General features: G+C 28.2%; 2 protein-coding genes across 2 annotated transcripts in view; both read right to left on the minus strand.

The window, feature by feature from the left end:
• Positions 1–1,420: 1,420 nt before the first annotated feature.
• LOC132952819 (uncharacterized) overlaps positions 1,421–23,006 on the minus strand; it is a 36,886-nt gene continuing 15,300 nt past the window's right edge. Inside the window, exons 13-28 of the mRNA XM_061025268.1 lie at positions 22,359–22,385; positions 20,384–20,425; positions 18,162–18,206; positions 16,998–17,039; positions 15,828–15,869; positions 15,168–15,206; positions 14,840–14,881; positions 14,278–14,325; positions 12,496–12,537; positions 11,999–12,040; positions 10,819–10,869; positions 9,370–9,396; positions 4,693–4,707; positions 3,389–3,403; positions 3,189–3,243; positions 1,421–1,745 (exon numbers count right to left, since the gene is read on the minus strand). Of these exons, the coding sequence (XP_060881251.1) occupies positions 3,200–3,243; positions 3,389–3,403; positions 4,693–4,707; positions 9,370–9,396; positions 10,819–10,869; positions 11,999–12,040; positions 12,496–12,537; positions 14,278–14,325; positions 14,840–14,881; positions 15,168–15,206; positions 15,828–15,869; positions 16,998–17,039; positions 18,162–18,206; positions 20,384–20,405 (516 nt within the window). The 5' untranslated portion in view covers positions 20,406–20,425; positions 22,359–22,385 and the 3' untranslated portion in view covers positions 1,421–1,745; positions 3,189–3,199. The remainder of the gene's footprint in view (positions 1,746–3,188; positions 3,244–3,388; positions 3,404–4,692; positions 4,708–9,369; positions 9,397–10,818; positions 10,870–11,998; positions 12,041–12,495; positions 12,538–14,277; positions 14,326–14,839; positions 14,882–15,167; positions 15,207–15,827; positions 15,870–16,997; positions 17,040–18,161; positions 18,207–20,383; positions 20,426–22,358; positions 22,386–23,006) is intronic.
• LOC132952818 (52 kDa repressor of the inhibitor of the protein kinase-like) lies at positions 5,600–6,662 on the minus strand. Its single transcript, XM_061025267.1, has 2 exons — positions 5,957–6,662; positions 5,600–5,872 (listed from the first exon to the last, which is right to left on the minus strand). Exons 1-2 carry the CDS (start codon positions 6,434–6,436, stop codon positions 5,759–5,761), a joined length of 594 nt encoding a protein of 197 aa, XP_060881250.1. The 5' UTR covers positions 6,437–6,662; the 3' UTR covers positions 5,600–5,758.

Genomic DNA, 23,006 nt, shown 5'->3' on the forward strand with positions numbered 1-23,006 from the left:
CCTGCTGGCTGTTGATTATTCAAAAACATTTTGTCTACAAAAAAAAAATCATCTTGCATAGTTTTCACGCTTCCTCTTCGCCCTACTATTCCTTGACACAAATTTAATTAATTAAGTGCTTTTGCCAATCGTTTAAGATAATTTAATATTGTATCTAATGTTAAGCTAATAGTTGAACTATACTATACAAATTTGCATATTATTACGTGTTAGTGCCTATTGGTTTTCAATTGATGCCCAAGTTAACAAAATATCATTATAAATTAAATAGTTAAAATATATTAACATGAAATAAAATTTTACAATCTTATTAGATGTTCAAAAATACAAATGAAACTGAATGAACGCTTAACGCTTGACAACATATTATGTACAAACTACAAATGAAAGAAGACGATAAAACCTTTAGTCTTTCATGAATTTTCTTTTTGGATGCAGCTGAATCAATAAGTAAAATCTTACTAAATTTACCTATCTATAAGGAACGCCTAATTGCCCATAAACACCGGCACACTGCAAGCTATATCTATAAGGAACTTCAGCTATAGAATTATAGCATATTTCTAATGCTTTTATGGGATCACTTTTACTCAGTCTTACAGAAATTTGGTTTTTGATACACAAACTTCAAAATGCTTCAATCACCAGCTGATGGCTGTTATAGCTGAACACTGGATCGAGAGTAGAATAGGGGGGAATAAAAGCATGATACTGTTGAAGGAAAGAAAAATATTTTAAAACTGTTAAGGGGGCCTAAATTCTGTGACGTTACAACTTGCACAAACATATTATAATAAAGTGTGTGTACCTACTGACTTAGTGGCTTACTGCATAATATAAGTTATTCGTTAATGTACAATTTTCATTTAACATTTTTTAGAAGCCGTGGAAGTTGTATAATAAATGTTGAGTGTAGGTAACTTTTCACGGAGTAGGTCACTGTAATGAATGTGTTAAATTTAAATTCAATGATAAATCACTTCATACGAAAAATGATTCTGAACAAAGACGGTTTGTCAGCCTATTATCATATAAATATCAAAATTATAATTTATAGCCATAGGCACAAATTGACTAAATTTTTTGGGGGGCTCAAGCCCCCCCCCCCTTCTCTATTAGCACCAATGTTTATAGCTGCTATAAATGGTCAAAAAAAAAACCATATATTTTAGTACACAAAAACCTCCAGATGATACAATTTTTACTGAGTACGAATATCACACGGTAAAGGGTAAACTATTCTTTTTCTATTTCCAGCCTGTATGTAGGTCATAAATGGGTTGAGGACCTACGCAGTATCTGTATAAACCATCATACGAGGCGAGAATATTCACGTAAGCAAACGCTCGAGACAAATGACAATTACCATATTATATGGCTTGGCCGCCACAATTATATTTTAACTAACAAATAAATTATTAAATTGCATGCAATAATATAGATACCATTTATTTATTGCAATCAAATATTATAATGGATAAATAGTTTATGATAGTTAATAATAATATCGAATTATTAAATATTTATATTTTATGCTTACTGTTGACTTTTGATAGGCTTGAATACACATGTCTTAATCGTATATTTTATTCTAATGTTAATACATTTAATTATATTATATTGTGCAGTATTATAATAGGTACTAATTACGAATCATCAAAATAACAAATTACATTTAATTATTAAATACGCGTGTCTTCTTATTTCTGAAATCATACTCTTCTTCGCCAGGTTTAGTCATCGGCCTAAAATCATATATTAATAACAGTCGGTACACTCAAATTTTGTGATAAAAATATCTTTGCCTGTAGTTGGACGGCCTCGGCAGTCCGTTGGGTTACGTATATGTTTAGAGTGTTGGGCGAGAATTATAGGTGAATAATGGCGTGGGCGTACTACATATTCGGTTTTCGTCGAGTCCAGTACCTTTCTTTCGTGTGAGTACCTATATGTATAATTCCCCAAAAGATACTTTTAAAAATCACGCCGATCGCAAAAAAATAGAACTATAAAATTTTTACTACGAAAAAAATGCCTGCCCGATGCATGCACTGACATCAACATTATCCAAGCTTTTAGTTAACCTGGTTCTTCTATTCTATCATTTCCCTAAACTCTTCTCTTTTCTCCTTAGGTTAACCTTTGTGTCTTTTTGTCACAATATCGCTGTCCAATATTTGGTGGCTGATTTATAGATTATACCATTAGGTACCTATATAAGCAAATCAAAACAATTTCCACAAGCTGCCGTCAAGTATTGCCGCATTGCCGCATTGGATATGATATTGTGACAAAACTGGTACAAAGGTAAAACCAAGGAGAAAATAAGCTTAAGAAAATGGTTGAAGAAGAACTGTTTAAGTTAAAAGCTTGGATAACCCGATAACGTTAATATCATCGCATTTTTTGGACAGATTTTTTTCGTACCCAGCAAGAATTTTATGGTTCTATTTTGGAGCTTGGCGTTTTTTACTTTTTTAAATTGTTTTTTGGGGAATATCAGCTATGCCTAACTTGCATTATATTAAGTATACTTAATAATAGCCTACCTAATTCTATTATCATTTATCACAGATTATCTGTGCTATTATATTATTATACATAATGTAGGTTATACTTACATATAGGTGTATTTCAAATGCATCAGACAACATACTTTTGCGTAATAAAGACTTACCCTTTTTAAAAAATGGGGGGGGGAGGATTTGAGTTTTTGAATTTTTTTTCGTGCTCCTTAGTAACTAACATAAAAGAAAGAAAGCTATATCCAAAATTTCATAAAATGTGATCGAGTAGATTTTTTCTCTATCTTGTTTGAAGGCGAAGCTAAAATTTTAGGTCAAATCAACTACCTACTCTTATAACTAAGATTGAGATGAACGCAGGAAGTTCGTTTTTGTCTTATCTTACAGCTGTACCTATGCGTAGGTGTTGAGAACCCATAAAAATATCTCCATTTATATTGCCTTTTCCCAGCTTCCACTAATGTCGCTTAACACCGTTTAGTTGTGCAGAGTATATTATAATAACTATAAGCATTGTACGGTCGACCGTTATTGTTTCATTGCGGTAGAAGCGCATATTCTGTTTTTAAACTTGGATGATTCGAATTAATAATATAAAAATTAATGTTTACTTTACCTATACGTACAATGATAAATCTATATATATATATATATCAATCATACCTTTAATTGATTTAATGAACCACCTTAATTATTGTATACTCGTGAATATCTTTTTCTGAAAATACATGGGTAATAAATTGTAGGTAATACAAATAATATGTAGTATTACTATAATATTAAACCTTTTACTAACTTAACCTATCATATTTTTCCTAAGATTTTAATTTACAATAATAATAATGCAAACACTGACGACTTACTGTAATGCGCAATCACTAAAAATATAATAATTTTGATGATAGGTAATAATATATTGTCATAACTTAAAATAAATAATAATATATTACAGTTAAATATGAGATTTACATATTATATTACTGCCTACTCATGATTACAATTTTAAATACTGTATTTCCTTTTTATTAAATTCACTGCGTTGCAATTTCTACAAATCATTATAACTTCACTTATGAAAGTTAGGTATTTATTCATTATTTTTATATCTATATGAAGACCAGTGGCGCCGAAGTTTGTTTAATGTGGTCCGCGGACAGTTTCAAAACTTTGCAGCCTCAATATCTTAATTATTTAATATAGAGCCATAGAGATTAGAGGTACTCTAATAAACAGTTACTCATAATAAAGCGGTGTTGGTGAATTGCGGCCCAATCCCTGAATCAAGTATTATAGGTATCGGTTGCGGCCCACGTTTATGAAAGGCGAATTTCGGCCATAATAACTACCATTAAATATCAGTCATTAGCATTACCCAGGAGACACAACGGAGAAATTGACTAAGTCGTCTCCCAAAATACATTTTTTTCCTATGAGCTAGTTTGTCGTAATTGTTTTCAATTGATTATTATTGCAGTGTTTCTCAACTTGTGGTACCTACGCGGAAAGATGATAGGTAAATGGTTCGCTAAGAAAATCTCCCTTTATAAAAAAAAAAAAATGGAATGGATCATTATTCACATTAATATGATTTGGTTTATTTGATGCTAGGACTTCCGCTACTACAGTACTGTGCATTTCTAAACTCATAGAAGCAAATTAGCCCCTTCAAACTTAGCCGTAGCCCTCCCACCCCCAAAAAAAATAAAAATCTAGGACATACAGTTTTAAAATGCTATATTGTAAGGGTCTGTTTGCCTTTAATATACCTTTTCAGCCCCCCCCCCCCCAAGTCAAAAATTGAAATTGCGCATATGTTTCTAGTACAAAATCTATAACAACTATAATAATTCATTATTCGGAGATTATTAGGTATTCGGGCCGAAACTACAGCTAAAAGGTTACCGGGCCGGAATTCACCGGTCTCTAACGTCCTAAACAACACGGTAGACCGCAACTCGCCCGCCCACATGCACCCTAATAAAATAATGATGTAAATAAAATGTGGCATACCGGCAAAATTTTTCAAAAAAAATGTCAGACCTGGTATGGTATGGACTTCACTACTTCAGCGCCCCTGATGAAGGCCTATGATGACTTGTTCCATTTATTTTTTGATCAATTTAATATCTAAGTATTTACGTATATAGTTTAATTAACAGAAACTCACTATAATTTAAAACATCTAAAAAAATAAATAATTGTCAATGTTGCTATCTGGTATGTAGGTTAGGTTAGGTTACTATAGTAGTGATCCATTTAACGTAAGACACTCATTATTTCATAGACAAGGTATTTTTCAAAATATGTTTTTACATTATTTTAAGTCATTAAAAACAAAATTTTTCTGAAAATATTTTTCATCGTAATTTTTATCAAGAATGTATGTTGTCTTTCAAAAAAGTAAAAGCTTCAAACACAATAACAATAAATATAATTTTTTTCTCCAAAATAGTTATTTTCAAATTACTTAAAAGTTAAAATTATGTAAAAGTACCTAACATATTCAAAAAGTTAGGTTTTTGAAATAATGAGTGTCTTACGTTAATTTGATCACTGTATACCTATATAAGATATATAATAATATACACCTATAGAATATACAGGGTGCCTTGTATACTAAGATTAATAGTTATTCAAATATGCTCAAAAAATATAGGGGCTATGATAATTTTAAAATTACAGTAATCCATATTAATCTTTAAACATTTTATTATTTGTAAATATTGTGCGAGTATAATAGGTAGTGACTATAGTGACAGACCATATTTATATGATATAAATGTAAAACCACTATTAAGGAGTAAGAACTAATATCCTAAGTACACACAGTTTAAAAACACAAAAGCTACTCTTTCATTTGAATAAAATAATTTTGTAATTTTGGGAGTGCGGGACACACCCTAACCTAATGCACCTATACGGACTCCGGTAGATCTTTAAGTAAACATCAGTGGCGTATTTTCAATAATTTTTTGGGGGGGGTTTTAAAATTTTAAAAAGTCATAATATGATAAAGCTTACTTGTTTCATCTTACTTTGAAACAAGAAATAACAAGAGATAGAATGAATACAAACAATATAATTTTAAAACTGAAAAAATGTCACAATTTTAGTAAAATTAATTTTCAGGATAATTACATCAATTAGAATATCAGTTAATTTGTCAAATAAAATAATAAAATAATTTACATACAATGTCATCTTTAACTTTACATGTTTCTTCATTTTAAATTTTAAATTGAAAAGGGTAAACGTGTTTTCTTTTTCGCCAGTTCTTCAATTACCTCTGTTGGTGTAATTTTATCTTTTGAATTTATAGATAACATAGCTAACCCGTTTAGTCTTCCCTAAAATAAAAAAAAAATATAGATAATTATTATACTGTTATCTAATTATTTATACTCATACTTTATAAATAAATAAATAGGTACCTCTGAAATAGAATTTCTAAGATAAGTTTTTATCCTCTTCAAGTTTGAAAAAGTTCTCTCATTTGACGAAGAAGAGACCGGGAGTGTAGCCAAAATTTGGAGAAGTTTAAAAATGTTTGGGTAAATAGATATATTACATAAAGTTAAAGCCTCCAAAGCATTTTTTGGTTTATGATTTGTTTGCATAAGTTTTCTTTGCCATAACTTATATTCTGATTCAAATATTATGTTAGAAGATCCGTTTTCCTGCAAATCTTCAATATATTTATCTGAAAGATTCTTAAAGTCTTCGAGGTGACCGTTTTCTTGAAACAAAGAGTCAAAATTCGACAAAGTTACTTGATGGTTTATGAACCTATTGTCTAACTCACTAATAAATTTGTCCAAATAAGGAATAAATATTGATGCTCTGTAAAATTGCTCTGGTGAACTTGCTGGAACATTATTTCTATGAATTTGTCTGTTTGAAAGTCTAGGCATTTTAATTTCAATATCAAAACTTTCAGCTAATATTTTTACTTGTCCAAATATATCTTTAAAAACTTCTTCAGCATTTTTTCTGAGATCTTGTAACTCCTGTTTAGTATCATTGGCTAGTATTACTGCTACTTTTAAGTCAATATTTGGATTTTGTAATAATTTTGATAGAGGTAATCCTATACTAAATCCTTTATTTAACACGAACAGAGATACCAAAAATTCTAAATTTAATACAGCGTTTCTAAGAATCTTTGCTTTACCCGATGTTTCACTATCACCCCATTCAGATATTATTTCTAATGATTCAATAACGTGATTATAAAGCTCTATAAAATCATTAACTGCATGAAATCTTTCGATCCATCTTGTTTCGCAACTTCTTTTTAATGTTTTTTTTGATGATATCTCGGAAGAACTTTCAATTTGATGATGTAAAACAGATTTTCTTTTTGGATAAATGAAAAAGTCACGGACTTTACCTAAAGTTGATAAGCAATCTCTTAATTCTGCTGCACTACACGATTTAGAAACTGCCAGGTTTAATGAATGTGCTGAGCAATGTACGTACATTGCCAATGGGTGTATTTTTTTTATGTGTGCTTGAACTCCATTTAATTTACCTGACATGGATGCTGCTCCATCATATCCTTGGCCTCTTAAGTACTTAGTATCTATGCCATATTTTTGAAGATTATCAATAATTAGTTTTGCCAATCCCTTTCCCGTCACGTCAAATGTTGGCACAAATTGTAAAAATTCTTCGCGGAGTTCAAGATGGTTTATTTCAACATACCTTACACATAGAGACACTTGTTCTACCCCCGACACATCTGCTGTTTCGTCTGCTAAAATAGAAAAGCATTTTGATGCATTAACCCTTGAAACTATTTTATCAAGCAATACCTTATTGCACGCTTCAATAATTGCGTTCTGACTTGTAGCACTAGTATATTTGATTGTTCCAGGACCTTCTAAATATGATTTCAAATCATTATCACCTTGAGCCCTGTATCGAAGAATTTCTCTAAAATTGCCTTCATTGTTTATTTCGGAATCTGAACATGTTAAAATTTTTCCTGAATCTCGATGACCTCTAAGCGCTAAATTTTGACGGCCACACAAAATAATTGCTTCGATTATAGGAACTATATTTTTACGATTTTTCATTACTTCTCTAGCTTTTCCAATGTCAATTTGTTTATCAATCGATAAAGTAGGATTTTTCACCATGTTTAAAAATCTATCTGCATCCAACACACATTTTTTGTGATATTCGAGATTTGAGTGATTTTTAAAATACTCTAACGCATGTCTCCAATTATCATATTTTTTTATGACCAACGAGCCTAGTGACTGATTGTTAATCCCTCCAGAGTATTTGGAAAAAGCTACGCAAAATTTACAGTACGCTCCGTTGTCAATAGCAGAATATACTAACCAAGAATAGCTAGAAAACCATTTAAATTGAAATTTTAAAAATCTTGGTGTTTTTTCTTTTCCAACAATAACTGCTTTTGTAGGAAAAGAAAAATTTTCATCGGGCATCCAGGTTTTATTTAATACTTCTTGTATTTCATTTTGTGTTAAAACTTTTTTTATGTAATTAAAAATATCACGGGTACTATAATTGACCGAAGAAGTACTATGTTCAGCAGATTCATGAACCAACGAATCAGTATTATTTGACGAATGTTCAATATTTTCTTGGGGAGTTGAAATTGACGTAGATGACGGAGATTTGAAAAATGACTGTATATTTAATTGTTTTTTGGAAGACATTTTTTGAAATAGTGAGATAGTCAAATAATTCTTATGGATTCAATTTTAAATTAATTTAAAATGATAGTAAAATTGTTTGTAAATAAACACATAAAAACATACAGTTAAGTACACAAGTATTGAAGTATCCAGATACAGACTACAGTATAAATATTAAAATAAAATAGTATAACTAATATTATAACTTGATTTATGTATATCAAACTTACTTCTGAATATTACAATACTGAACGAGATCTGATGCAACAACGACAACGACAGCAAAAGAACAAGAAATGAAAATAATGCAACGAAAAGATACTATTCAGTACGAGCTTGCACACACGGGCGGCGACAAGCGTATAGGTCCTATCTGTCAATCGATTCTGGGTAACACAAATTGCAATTAAGATAACGCAGCGATATTCCACACCAAAATAACCCAACGGTTTTAGTCGTTTTAGATAGCTATATTATAGACAGTCTATCTACTCTATCTACATCGTTAAATTATTAGAAAACCCGTAATAAAATATTTATTTAACATTTAGTAACTTTTTTTTTTGTTCTGGGGGGGGTTTGAACCCGAAAACCCCCCCCGTAAATACGCCACTGGTAAACATAGGTACATATTATTAATTCTAAAAATCAGAATTTTATCATAAGCATTATTAAAGGATTAAAGGGGGATGAATATGCATGGTAAATCACATTGTACTATAGTATATATGAATATTGAATACATATGTTTTTAGAGGTATGGGATTGAAGCCCCTCCCCGCTCACATTGATATTAAATATGTTAGGCCCCCCCCCCCCAGAAATTTTAAAGGATTTCCACTTGTGTATATAACTGTATGTCTGAATGACTGAATGCTAAATTGCTAAAGTATAGTAGTATAAGTTTAATTTATTAATGAAAATGTGTGATTTTAGCTGAATAGGCACCTACTAACATTTCAATAAAATTATATAAATTTTCTTTGTGAATATTTTAAATAAAACAAAAAATCAAAATCAATGGCATGGATAATTAGATGCATAAAAAAAACCTATTAAGATAAAATAATTTCAATGGCTTATGTTAATTTATTTTAGATGAAATATATAATATAGGTGTATAAGTGTATTTTATATTATGCTAGCATTATAAAAAAAATTATAATATTTAGTACCTTTACAATTAACTGTATCTGGCAAGTCTGAAAGTAAAAATACATTTTTCATGTTCACAATATATTATTGATGATTATTTGTTATTTGTTATTTGGTACCTGTACTACCTACGACCTACCATATACATATTATACATTTTAAGTATGATTTAAAAAATGAAAAGGTAATATTTTTTTAATTTGCAAAACATATGTCATAAGTAGAGCGCGGATTTGTATGCACTTAAAAGTATTGAAATATGCCATATAATATGCAGTAAAAATCATGAAAATATGCAAAAAATATGCAGTAAAAATCATGAAAATATGCAAAAAATATGGAATCAAAATCATAAAAATATGTAAAAAATATGCAAAAATTTTTTATTTATTTAAAATTTACAATACAACTTATAATAATTAATTACTTAAATAGGTACTTCATAAAAAAAATTTAGGGAATTTTCTGAAAAACTTAATTTATTTTCAAAATTTTATTTATTTTAATGAATAATCATGTGCATTTCAAGTTTTTCTTCTGTGAAGCTGTATCGTTTATCGGTTAACATACTTTTAAAGACTGAGAACGAACGTTCGACGTCAACCGAAGTTATTGGGGCATATTTGAAGCAACTTAGTATTCTCGGGTCTTCATAAAGATCTTCGAGCTGAACGTTTAGTGAACGAAACTCAGTTGTATACTGGTATGTCGATAACTGACTGATACAGCAAGAGCAATTTAGATTATAGGTAGACACACATTTATTTTCGGCATATTAACGATTTACGGACAAAGAAAAACGATGTAACCGAGTGCCAAGTGGTATGTCGATAACCGACTGACACAGCAAGAGCGATTAAGTTTACGTCATAATCGATTATTTATCTTATAAAGGTTTAAATAAATATATATATACATTATTATTTAGTGACTATGAAATTAAGTTTAATTTTTCTACTTGACAAAATATTATTTTATACATTTTTTTAAATTTTCGCTTCAATATGCAATACATTTTGAATTTTGCCAAAATATGCAATAATCTTTAAATATGCAGAAATATGCAAAAAAAATTTTCTTCATTAGCTTCAAATTATGATGATTCGTGGAGATAACTGACAACAATCCAAAAATATTAAAAGGAAAAAAATATGCAATTGCATAGAAATCCGCGCTCTAGTCATAAGTCATAACTCTTAAGTTAAATATTATTGTTGTTCTATAAATATATTTTGTATAGATTTACTTGCTTATTTTTCGGGGTCTAACACAGGTTTTTTATTTTAAATACATTTTTTTTTATTATTTGTGAATTAATAAAATTTTATTTTTCTAGATAAATAAATAATTTAATTATAGTAAAATATTATTACCATTTACAAAATTAATTAATTACATTACTAAGAAAAATATTTTGATTTATAACTCGTACATTTATATTCAATTATTTATTTGAAGTTTAAACTTACCACATCTGGTACTATCACATGTATAATAATTATTTTTAATCGTAATTTCAACTGAAAAATAAATTAAGATTTTTTATATTATACCTATTAACATTTTTGCTCTCCTCTAATGATTTATAATTAAATACAAAAAAAATGAAAATAAGTTGTTTTTATAAAAATTGATGTTCTACATTTACAGGAATATATAAGTTTGTTTGAGGGAGCGTAAAGCTGGCATTTGTTGTCTCCGTCTTACAAGTGTAGAACATGGCAAATTTACGCTCAGCAGATCACGTTTAGCTTCCTGAGTTTAAAAATTAGAGTGATTCGACCTATTATGAAACTTGATGGTAAGAACACTATTATAGATAGGTACCAATGTTAAGATGTAGTAATCGATATCAAAAGCGAAGCAACAGTGTGGGTGGTCGGTTTTGAGGGCGTCGGATTTTATTCCCAAAAAGCATTGTTAATACGTTTGACCAAAAAAAACAAAATAATTAAAATACAAATGAAATTTTATTGTACTTGATTGATCAATAAATGTATACCGCAAATTATCTATTCATTCATTTTTATTAAAAAATAATAAAATTAAAATAATTGAGATAAATAAATATAAAAGATATTTTACTATATATTCTGTAGTAATTAATTTTCATATCTTCTACATAAAATAATTACTACGTAAAATAAAAACTATAAAAAAGATTTGCCACACATAACATTGCATTTATGAACAGTGTAAGAGTGTAAGTGGTCACATTGATTGGGTTATAATTAAGAGCCTAGAATCTAGATAACAATTATCTATATAGGCTCTCTAGGTTTAGGTTATATTTTTTACTATTTTAAATGTGTTAGCGCATGTAATAATATTATTATGTGGCACATCATTATAAATGTGAAATTAGTTGTCCTATAGTATTATACTTACAACCTTACCAATAAATATACAAAATATGTTTCATAAATTGGTTAGTGAATAAATAATTTTTTTTTTTAAACAAATAACTTAATCAAAATGTACACAATAAAATTATACACGAAAAGATTAATATAGTAATTTTATAAATTAAAAATTAAGTGCTTATAATGCTTATATGATTTCCAGCAGAATTTTTATTTTATGGTTATTATGCAGAAATGAAATACAATTTTAAAATAATTTAACGCAATTCGATATTATTAAACTTACCACTTTCTTGATCAGATTTTGGTTTGTCTGGTTTTGGGCATACTGAAAAAATATTGAACTCATTTTTATTTTTAGTAGTTATATCTCTATATTATTTACATAAAATGCCAATTTTTCTTTTAAGTATAATATAAGTTCACTTAATATTATTTTATGGATCAATAAAAAGTTCACAACTAAAATATACACGAAAAATGTGTTCAAAAAGATTAATATATTAATTTTATATAAATCAAAATTAAGGGTTTGTATGCTTTGCATCTTTTCTAAATGAGACAAGAAATGAATTAGTTTTACAAATTACAATGGTATTTATTTTATGTTTTCAACTGATTTATTGTTTGTTATGTTTATCATGTGGTGTCGTCTCTTATTATTTTATTTTATGAAGTTAACTATAATTTTTCTTATACTTAAATAACTTATGCAGAAATGAAATACATTTTCAAAATTATTCAAGGTATTTACAATAAAACATGATTTGATAGGAAACTTACCATCTTTGTAAGATATATATTCATTTTTTAGTTGGGCGGGTACTGAAAATAAATTAAATACATTTTTAATTTTAGTAGTTATAAAATAAATACATAATTTGGCTTATTTTTTTGTGGATTTATGAATAAATAAATAAATAATAATTTTGTGAAATAAAAATGTTGGAATAAAAGTAAAGTAAATTTTGTATTATCACGAATATTCAGTGCCCATTTTAAATTATGCATGAATGACAAATGTTTAAAGTTAGGTAGGTACTTATTAGTTTTACAAATTTACAATGTATTGTATTTATTAAATTTTAATAACTTTTTGGCAGTAGAAAGTGTTTAAAGATAATCATAATTATGGCCAACTACTTAAAGCTTTTATAAATCTAAAATCAATTATAAATTGTACTTGAGTCTTGAAAAATGAATGATATAGTTTTTCGAAATTATCAATATTTAATAATATTATGAAATATAATCTTAAAAAAATGTTGGGATGTGCTGTCTTAAAGAAATGTTGGCATGAACAACAGACCTGGTTTATAATCGTTGTACGTATATTATGTAATGATTAATTCTCGATTTTCTTAATGGGTCTCTGCATCATAAAACGAAACTAGGTAATGACTATACTGATCAAATCATTTATAACTTATAAGTCATAACTCATAAGAAGTTAAAGTTTAATAATAATAATATTCTCACTTATATCTATCCATAATATGTTTCAAATAAGTTACCTATAGTATTGTATATATACAACTACTGAACTACGTACTACAAATAATTCGTAAAAACCTCACAAAAATTTCAAGGAGGGTCAAAATGTGATACATGAGCTAACGAACACAATCGGTTGGCTAAATGGGAAAAATTAAAAACTTATAGTCCATTAGCTAAGTATCCATATTTTGAACCAATTTATTGTCTATTATAGAGAGTGTTTCTTATTTTGTTATAAACCTTATACCCTATAGGGCTTTAGAAGTTTAATTTCCTTATATAAATATATATATATCAAAACTAATTATTCAAACTACTTAACTACTGTACAATATATTTCGCTTGATACGCGATTCAAGAAGATTAACAGGTTACTCAACAGTCAACACCGTATAGAAATGTATCTTCTGTACACCATAAGAAAAATCATACCTACCTACCTAACTAGTGCTCTCAGTGTAAATTGTAAGTATATAATATTATATATGTATTGAATAAAAAAACATATATATATATATATCATATACATTATGCGCTTGGATGCATTTCTTACAGGTCGTAATCGAAGTTAAACAATAGTAATATAAATAAATGCTATGTTGAGTTACCTGTATATTATATTTTATATCGTGCTTGGTATTAAGGGCGTTGGACGCGGTGATTTTCTGTCTTTGTCTAACACACGTTAAACATAGGAATAACGACCTATGCGACTGACAAAGATTAAGGTACTTATAATTGTTCAATTTAAAAAATGAAATTATGTTTGAATTGGTATACAAGTTCACTTTGCATCGGTCGAAGTACTTTTTAAATTGTAACAACATTTTGATAAGAATAAATATTTTTAATTTTATAAATTTGTCAATTTTTAATATTAAATATATTAAAAATATACTTCAACCGATGCAAAGTAAACTTGTATACCCATTCAAACATCTTTACATTTTTTAAATCGAACAACTAGAAGTATATTAATTTCTGTTAGTCACTGAGGTCATTATTCCTATGTTCCACGTGTGTTAGACAAAGACAGTAAATCGCCGCATCCAACGCCCTTAAACTTACTCTGTTTGGTTTTATCCGAATTCAATATAGCCTCAGCTACATTGATCACTAAAAATAAAAATAAACTTATTTATATTTTAGAAGTTACCTACAAACTATAATACACTATTATTAATCCTCTCATCATTTTCAGATTTTATAAATAAATTATGGTGTAAAATTAAACTGACGGAATAAGAATAAAATTACATTTTTTGTTTATCGGGAATAGATATGTTTCAATTGTTTTAAATATTTTTATTTAAATATATTGTGTAAATAGCGTTATAATATATGCATTATATTACCTATGTAGGTAACGCTAAATATTTAAATTCTGGTGATGTCTATGAAATAATAAAAATTATCCAAACTCCCTTTAGTGTATATAGTATTTTTTTTAGGATATAATGAAAACAAATTCTATAAACCTTATTTGTAGGTTATCCAATAAATCATATAGAAGAGATAAATTTTATCATAAATATAGGTTATTATTTTTGTTTTGTAAAATAGCCAATAGGTAAGATATTTGTAATTCGACAAGATAAAAAATTATTAAAAATCAATAATCACATCTTACTTCGTTCAACAAATCTGGATATGGATTCTGCTTGTGTTTCTTCTACAAAGTAAAACATTAGTTAAGTATTTTATAAACAGTAAAATTATTTTGATATTTTATGGAATATTTTGTAGCAGAAAAGAGCAACCATGAGACTTCCTATAACGTGTTTTTAGTTTTAATTTTAATATTTAGTCCATAATAAATTATTGTATAATGAATATTGAATAATATGTTGTGAATTTATGTTATTTCATATGCTTTACATATGTAGCCATATGTAGGGTTTGGATGTTCGTTTTTCTGTTTCATTAATGCTTTTCTTGGTTATGAATTATGATCTTACTAAAGTGCGCTCGAAAGATGTTTTTTGCTGTCCTTAAAGCTGAAAATAAAAATGTTTAAATATTAATTTTTATTAGTAGAAAAATAAGATTCGATTTTTCAAAGAACTTTTCATAACAAGTGGGAAAACTGAAATTATTTTACGCAAACCAGGTTTTGACAGAATAGATTTTGTTTTTTTTTTTTGTTGTAATACCAACCATTAATGTTATATTATATGAAATGATATTATAATGTTTTCGATTTGTTGTTGACAAAAATTAGTTCAGCTTACTATATTAAGAATAGAAAAATAAATTGCTAATATTAAATATCATAAATATATGATAGAATATATCCTTAGACTGTCAGTTGGTAGACCATCTCCATTCAGAATCGTTTTTCGTATGCAATACTTAGTCATTGAATTCAAACTCAACAAATCCTCAGTGTTATACTATACTCTTTCCAGTGAAAGAACACGACGTAAATCGATTCTTCTGCGCATCTCCATAATTCGCGACACCCTGCCATATAATGGAACCTGCAGCAGTCTATCGATATGGGTTATAGGGTATGCGTGTTCTCTCACTGAACAGAGTTTATTATGGACATTATTTAAACAGGTAATTCACTATAATTACCTTACCTTAATATTAAATATTAGAGAATCATATCTTACTCCTTTTATAATAGATAGTTTTTTTTGAATCGTCGAGCTCGTCTATTTATAAAACAAACAAAATAACATAAATAGTTTTCGCACTCGCATGTGTTATCTTTGTCATAAATATGCACAACGGAAAAATTGCATTCATCAGAACCAATTTTGTGTTAATTAATAATTTGCCACAATACATAGGAAGGTACATTGTACAATAGGTAGTAAAAAAAACAAAACGAAAACTCAAGTCTCCCATATTTCCCATGCGTCGATTGTCGGGACTTATATTGTTTTTAAAAACAAAAACACTGTTTTGTCCCTTTGTGGGTCTAGATTTAATTGCTTAATAATTACTATAGATTTAATTGACCTATTATCTAAAGGTCAAAGAATAATTTGTGTTTGTTAGTTAGATATTGTTTTTCTAGTTTTTCACGATATTTAAATTTTTGACCGAGCAATGAATATTTTTAATATATTCTTAATATACTATATTTGTAATATGTATTGTAATACTGGCAACTCGCTTAAAAATTATAACATCTTAAATTTTAAAAGTAAAACATTATTTTTTGATTATTTTAACACTGATTTCTTACCTTTTTAAGTTAAAGTATTGATTTAAAAATACTGTAAATTCGATGGCTAAAGCTAACAACTCAAGATTGGTGGTTCTGTTGAATGCGTAACATTGGCGCAACTAGGGGAGTGGGGCTAAGAGAATATTTTTCTAAGTATTTTGATTCATAAAAATCGAATTTAAGGCAAGTAGTTTATGAATTATAAGTATTTAAAGTTTAGATGGGCGGAGTGGAGTGGTATGGGCTTACCCCGCAAAATGTTTGTCCACTACTCCGCTTGTCTAAACTTCAAATAATTATAACTCATAAACTACTCGTTCTAAATTCGATTTTTATGTATCAAAATACTTAGAAAAATATTATGCTCTGGAATAGGAAATTAAATCTCTATGCTGTCATTCAAAAAAGTAAAAACTTTAAACTTTAACTTTAGTAAAAAATTATAAGGTTAAAAAATATTTAAAAATATAATTTTTTATTGAAAACGTAGTTTTTTAACAACTTGAAATTATGTAAAAAATATTTTCAAAAACATTAATACTTTTTGAGATAATGAGTGTTTTACGTTTAATGAATCACCCTGTATAATTTGTTGGTTGTTACTTACTTATATCCATGTTAATAACTATATTATAACTGTCATCCAAACCTAAAACACACAGAGATATAAAAATAGTGAATATTGAATATATTATTTGTTAAATTAATTAGTGTGCGAGACAACATTCAAAATAAATATAATATATTATACGATGTATAACACACAATATACATTAGACATATATTGTACATATAATATTATATTAAACTATTAATTTAATAACCCAGTAATTTGGATTTAAATTATAAATGCATAGGCAATCCAATTTTAAATTACTTGTTTATTATACAAAGAATTAGCGATTAAAATAAAACTCATATCAAAAATGGGTACAACACGATTGCGAACGTTTTACCTTTTTTATAACACGATTGCGAACATAAAATTAGATCCTTGTGTATTTTATAATCATTATAATTTTGTAATGTTAATTCAATTTTAGATTTATCTTTTTTGGCCATAGGATTATATACGTTGTTTTTAATTGAATTTATTATTGTCAAATTTTGAGCTTGTGTTTCTTTTAAAACTGATATCACGACGTGTGTTGGAGGATGGGAGCTATAAAACTGACCATTGTACGTCCTATGAAAGCTCTCTGGGCCATTGTTAGTTCTACAAAATAATTATAAAAACTTAGAGATCTTGTATTAACTGGTAAAATTTAAGTGGGAAGGAACAAGAATTCAAGTTATTTTTTTTTAATCATACCTTGGATTTACTGAAGGTTCTTGTGCCCAAAGATATGGTGGAAATAATGCATCAGGTGGAATATATGTCGATACTAAACAGTCTGTAAATACATGACCTTCTTCAAGGCTGGGGCATTCGGGCATTTAAAAATTTGTTATTGACTATAACACCAAATCTGACAACACCGCACGATTAAAGGCAGGTAAAAACGTTCGCAATCGTGTTACCGGAAAAGGTCCGTTCGCAATCGTTCCATTCGGAATCGTATATTACCCATCAAAAATATGTACCTACTTTAATAGGTAACCTATCTATATTTTTTTTTATTATCTTTTTCTATAGTACCATGATTCACGTTTTATTGGTTAATTGTTTTATTCAGTAATTTCTAACTAGATTTAAATTCTAAAATTAATTTGATAATGTTAAATGTTTATATTTTAATAAATGGAAGACAAATATAATGATTATGCATACTTTCTTTGAAATATTTTTTAAACGCTTCAAGTGCGGTCATTTTTACTGAAAATTATTTAAATATAGGTATTATAAACCATTATTATTATGAAAAATGTCAAATATATTTTAATAATAATTCATGACGTAATGTTTTGTATTTTAGATTCTGTGTGGAACAATGAATGTATTGATTTTACAATGTGTGTTTTTTTTTGTCTGTTTACACGATAAGTAGTCGAAATAATGCTTCGATATTCAACTTCAGTATCTTGTTCGATGGGAAAGTGAATATTGTTGGTGCATTGGGGAGGTTAAAATTAAAAATTCCTAAAAGTTTTCAAAAGCACCGGGAAAAACAACATAAAAATTAACGAAAAACTGGAATTTTTACGCAAAATCGGTTTTCCACGATTTTGGTTTTTGGTGTAACTCTGATGACATTTTAACTGGTTGTTTATGTTTGCATTTTCTATACAAGATCAAATTTTCAAAATATTTTGATTTGTTTTGAACAATTTATAGGAACATTTTCTGTTTCCAATTTTATTAGTCTTTTATTGTATGGATGTCAATAAAACTATATTTGTCAGGTAAAAAAGCTTGACAATTTAATACAAGGCTCATACTATATTATTACAATGACTTTTGAAAAATATTAAAAATCCTTAGTCACAGTTTTTATTTATAAGCATTTAAAGTTCAAATCTTGACAAAATATAGAAAAATCACGAAAATTAGCAAATTATTTTGAGTTGAGAATTCATAAAAATTTTTATTTTTAAATCTAAGATTTGAAAATGTAATACAAGATTCCTCATAAGTTTGTGTATCTTTATCAAAAAAAAAAAACGTATACAAGCAAATCAAATTAAATTTTTATGAGCGTTTGAAATTTATATTTTTACACTAATTGGATGTTCACTTGATGTCTCATGTAGCGGTTTTGTTATTTTATTGTTATTCAAAAACAAATAACTGTAGATACATGAAAATTTTACTGAATGTTTATATTTTCATTTTCTATACACCATAACATTTTGAAAGTATTTTGACTCTTTTTGGGCTGTTTGCGGACATTGTCAGTTTTCAATTTTTTTAGTTTTTTTTTCTATATATATTAATTAAGTTTTATTTGTTGGGTAAAAAAGTGTGAAAATTTAATGCAAGGCTCCTGATATATTGTTACAATAGCAGTTGAAAAATATTAAAAATACATAGGCACAATTTTTTTTTACAAGCATTTCAAGTTCAAATTTTATCAAATTTAAAATTTAATAATTATTTTGTAGTTAAAAATTTATAAAATGTTCTACTTTTATATAGCTAAGGATTGAAAATTTAAAACAAGGTTTCACGTAAATAGGTAAATATATAAATTACTTTATTCACAATAATTTCATCGAATGTACTTAGTAATATCATAGGCTGACTGACCGTTTTCGCTCAGAATCGTTTTCTTATACAATGATATTATATCATTGAATTCAAATTTAACACCATCCATTACAGTGACCCACTTGTAACCTACTGGACAGCAGAGTGACATCCACTTACCCACTTTTTTAAGCATGATTATATACAAAGTGATTATATTAAGATTTAAGTATTTTTTTTTGCATGATTTAAAGTTACCTATTATAAGTATTAAAGTTTTGATGAATGTAGTAGTAGATCAACAAATTACGGGGTACAGTGTACAGTGTATGTATAAGTGTGAGTACCTACAAAAGCTAGCAGTAGAACAGAGTGAAGCTGTCCTTTCCTTACAAGAAAAAGCATACCCAAACTAATATAGTAATATTAACGACCATCAAATTCCTGGATTTAAACTTGCTTCGTTTGCTAAATTGTGTTTTAAACATAATAACCTTGGATGCGGGAATACACTCATATAATATTATGCTACGTAAAATTACATAGGTATATCTATTAACAGGTTAACAGAAAGGTCAATATTATTGGAAAAATACAGTGCCCCCCCCCCCCCCAGGTATGTTCAAAGATTGACCCCCTTGTTCTATTTCATATCATAACGATATAATTCAAAGGCTTTGATATAATGTAATGCTTAGTTATGTGTACCTAATTTATGTTAGTGTGATAAATTTCCTTTAATAGGTATTAGATAGGTACGAGGTACCTATATAGATGATTACAAGTTAATATTATACATAAATAAATAGTCCAAAATGGGAATAATAAGTGATTAGTCTGATACAAATTAAATTTAGTTTATTCACCTCCATCGATCTTATTAGGCATAAAATCATTAAAATTAATACCTGTAAGTAAATAAGCAATTACACAATTTTATATATACAAGTAATAAGTACTTATACAAATGTGTTGGGGAAATCAGTGACAACCGATAATCTTAGTAGTAGTAAGTAGGAATATATCAGGTAGTGCCGTATGTACATAGCTAATATCATGATATAATTAACTAGGTATGATGCACACATCGTGGACGCATCCTCCTCACCCGCCGATCGTCACTCTGACAAAAAAATTGAGCTGGTCTTTCGCCGTTTTTTAAATTTTTCATTATGATAATAATATTATCTAAACCAATGAAAAGTGGCGAAAGACCGTCGCCATATTTGCGCAACATAATACAAAAATTGGTTCGTTGCCATCATACCTAGTTTATTATTTATATCATGGCTAATATGATACGGATTAGATTTACAGTTAATAACTTATATTAATACTAGCTGATCCCGAGCACTTCGTTGCCCGTTAAATGTATCAACTCTTTATGACTCAAACTTTGTTCAATTCGTTATTTAATATTCGGTGTACGGTGTTCAAAATTTATCTTAACTTTTCCGTTGCCCGGAATAAAAATTCTGATTCACAGCAGTACGTTATCAGGTAGGCAATCTATACCTGCGGTAGATCGTGGACGCCGTGCTGTTTGTGCGTAAGTGTATGATTATAGTGTATAACTCTAAAGTATTAAAGTTATACCAAGTTTGTCGTTTTTACTTAATTCCACCTACAGTGGATTAATATAATCAATTTATACAAAATCCTATTCTAACCTAACCGTACTAATATCCGATGAATAAAAAAAAAAACGAATTTAACCCTTTGTAAATTAACCTATCTTCTTCCCAGAGGTCCATTCTCATAGGAAGATCCACCTGTGTATAATATATTGGTTGCTATTGGTTAATCAGGCATATTTGTTGATTTGTATTATTGTCTTTTGTAAATATACATATAAGATCTGATAAGTAGTTCCAGGGTTTAGTCTGTATAGTTATAGTCTGTGTATTTATATAGTTAGTTGGTAGATTAGACCTCTGGGAAGAAGATAGGTTAATATTGACAAAGGGTTAAATTTGTTTTTTATTTCATTCATCGGATTTTAGTACGGTTAGGTTAGGATAGGATTTTGTATATATTGATTATATTAAGTAAAGACGACAAAATTGGTATAACTTTGATACTTTAGAGTTAAATCATAGGTACAAACAGCATACTTACATACATACCTGATAATGTACTGCTGCGTATCAGAATTTTTATTCCGGGAAACGGAAAAGTTAAGATACATTTTGAATACTATACACCGAATATAATTACTATATTAATTATATAACGAATTAAAAAAGTTTGAGTCATATAGAGTTGATACATTTAACGGGCAACGAAGTGCACGGGATCAGCTAGTCCATACTATTATATAAAGAGGAGTTGTTAGTTACCATTGTTGAGGGTAATCTCTGGAACTACTGAACCGATTTCGAAAATTCTTTCACCAATAGAGAGCCACATTCTTCGTGAGTGTCATTGACTAATTTAAAAAGGGAATTGATCACCCTTGGTAGGTTCTCAAACAGGAATTTTGAGATTTACGATAGAAATTGTTATTTATTAATGGTTGCTATGAGTTATAGGAGTTGAGAATAATACTGATTTATTATTATTATTTATTTTTACGTAACAGGCCATTATTTATAATAATTGATAACTCCTTTGTTTATTAAGTTAGAGAATCGATCAAATGCCATAAACCTTCTCCGCAATGAGCTCTTCGATTTAAAAAAAATCATAATGATCGGTTCAGTAGTTTCCGATAACATAGGCCTCAAAGGTTTTCATTTTCACATTTATATATAAGATATAAGCTAAAGTAAGAAAAAAAAATAATTGTAAGACGATATTCACATATCATTCTATAAAATAATATGTATTTATTCAACATACCAATTAAAGTCAATGAATTGATGATTTCTGAAAATGGATAAGATATTTAGTTCAAATGAATATTTGTATATACTTATTAATTTTAATGAATACTAATTGTATATTAATTGTTGCTTTAGTATTTTCTCTACAATATGACTATTAGCTATTAGAGTTATTTATTCGAACCTATAAAATATATAATAATTTCCATAAATATGTACTTATAAGTTATCTATTATGTATTATAATAAATTAGATGGTTACAAGTATATTGATCCTATACTGCTTCTTCTTCTGGCTTTTGCTACTCTTTAAGAGTGTTTGTCACCAATACAACATTGCGCCAGGCCACCACCTATCCCTGTTGTCGGAGTTTCGTGCACCATCTTTGTCCATGTGTCTATTCCCATTTATCTTAGGTGTTCTTCGATTACGTCGAACCATCTTTTTCTGGGTCTTCCATGCGGTCTCTTTCCAAGTGGTTTCCATTCTATTACTGACTTGACTGTATTACTCTCCCTTCTTCTCATAACGTGTCCAAGCCATTGTAGTCTTTGTCATTTGATAAAACTAGTCACCGGTGCCACATCAACCGTATCGACATATCGTATAGTTCCTTATTGTATCTTCTTCTCCAATTATCTGTTACTTCATTATGGACAGAGC

This window comes from Metopolophium dirhodum, chromosome 9 (assembly GCF_019925205.1).
Source record: "Metopolophium dirhodum isolate CAU chromosome 9, ASM1992520v1, whole genome shotgun sequence".
Classification (NCBI taxonomy): Eukaryota; Metazoa; Arthropoda; class Insecta; order Hemiptera; family Aphididae; genus Metopolophium; species Metopolophium dirhodum.

Excerpts from the sequence above, each read along its gene's own strand:
- LOC132952818 (XM_061025267.1), bottom strand. The coding sequence starts at position 6,436 with ATGCCTAGACTTTCAAACAGACAAATTCATAGAAATAATGTTCCAGCA. Across the intron at positions 5,873-5,956 it reads TTAGAAATTCTATTTCAGAG|GGAAGACTAAACGGGTTAGC; the intron begins GTACCTATTTAT and ends TTTTTATTTTAG.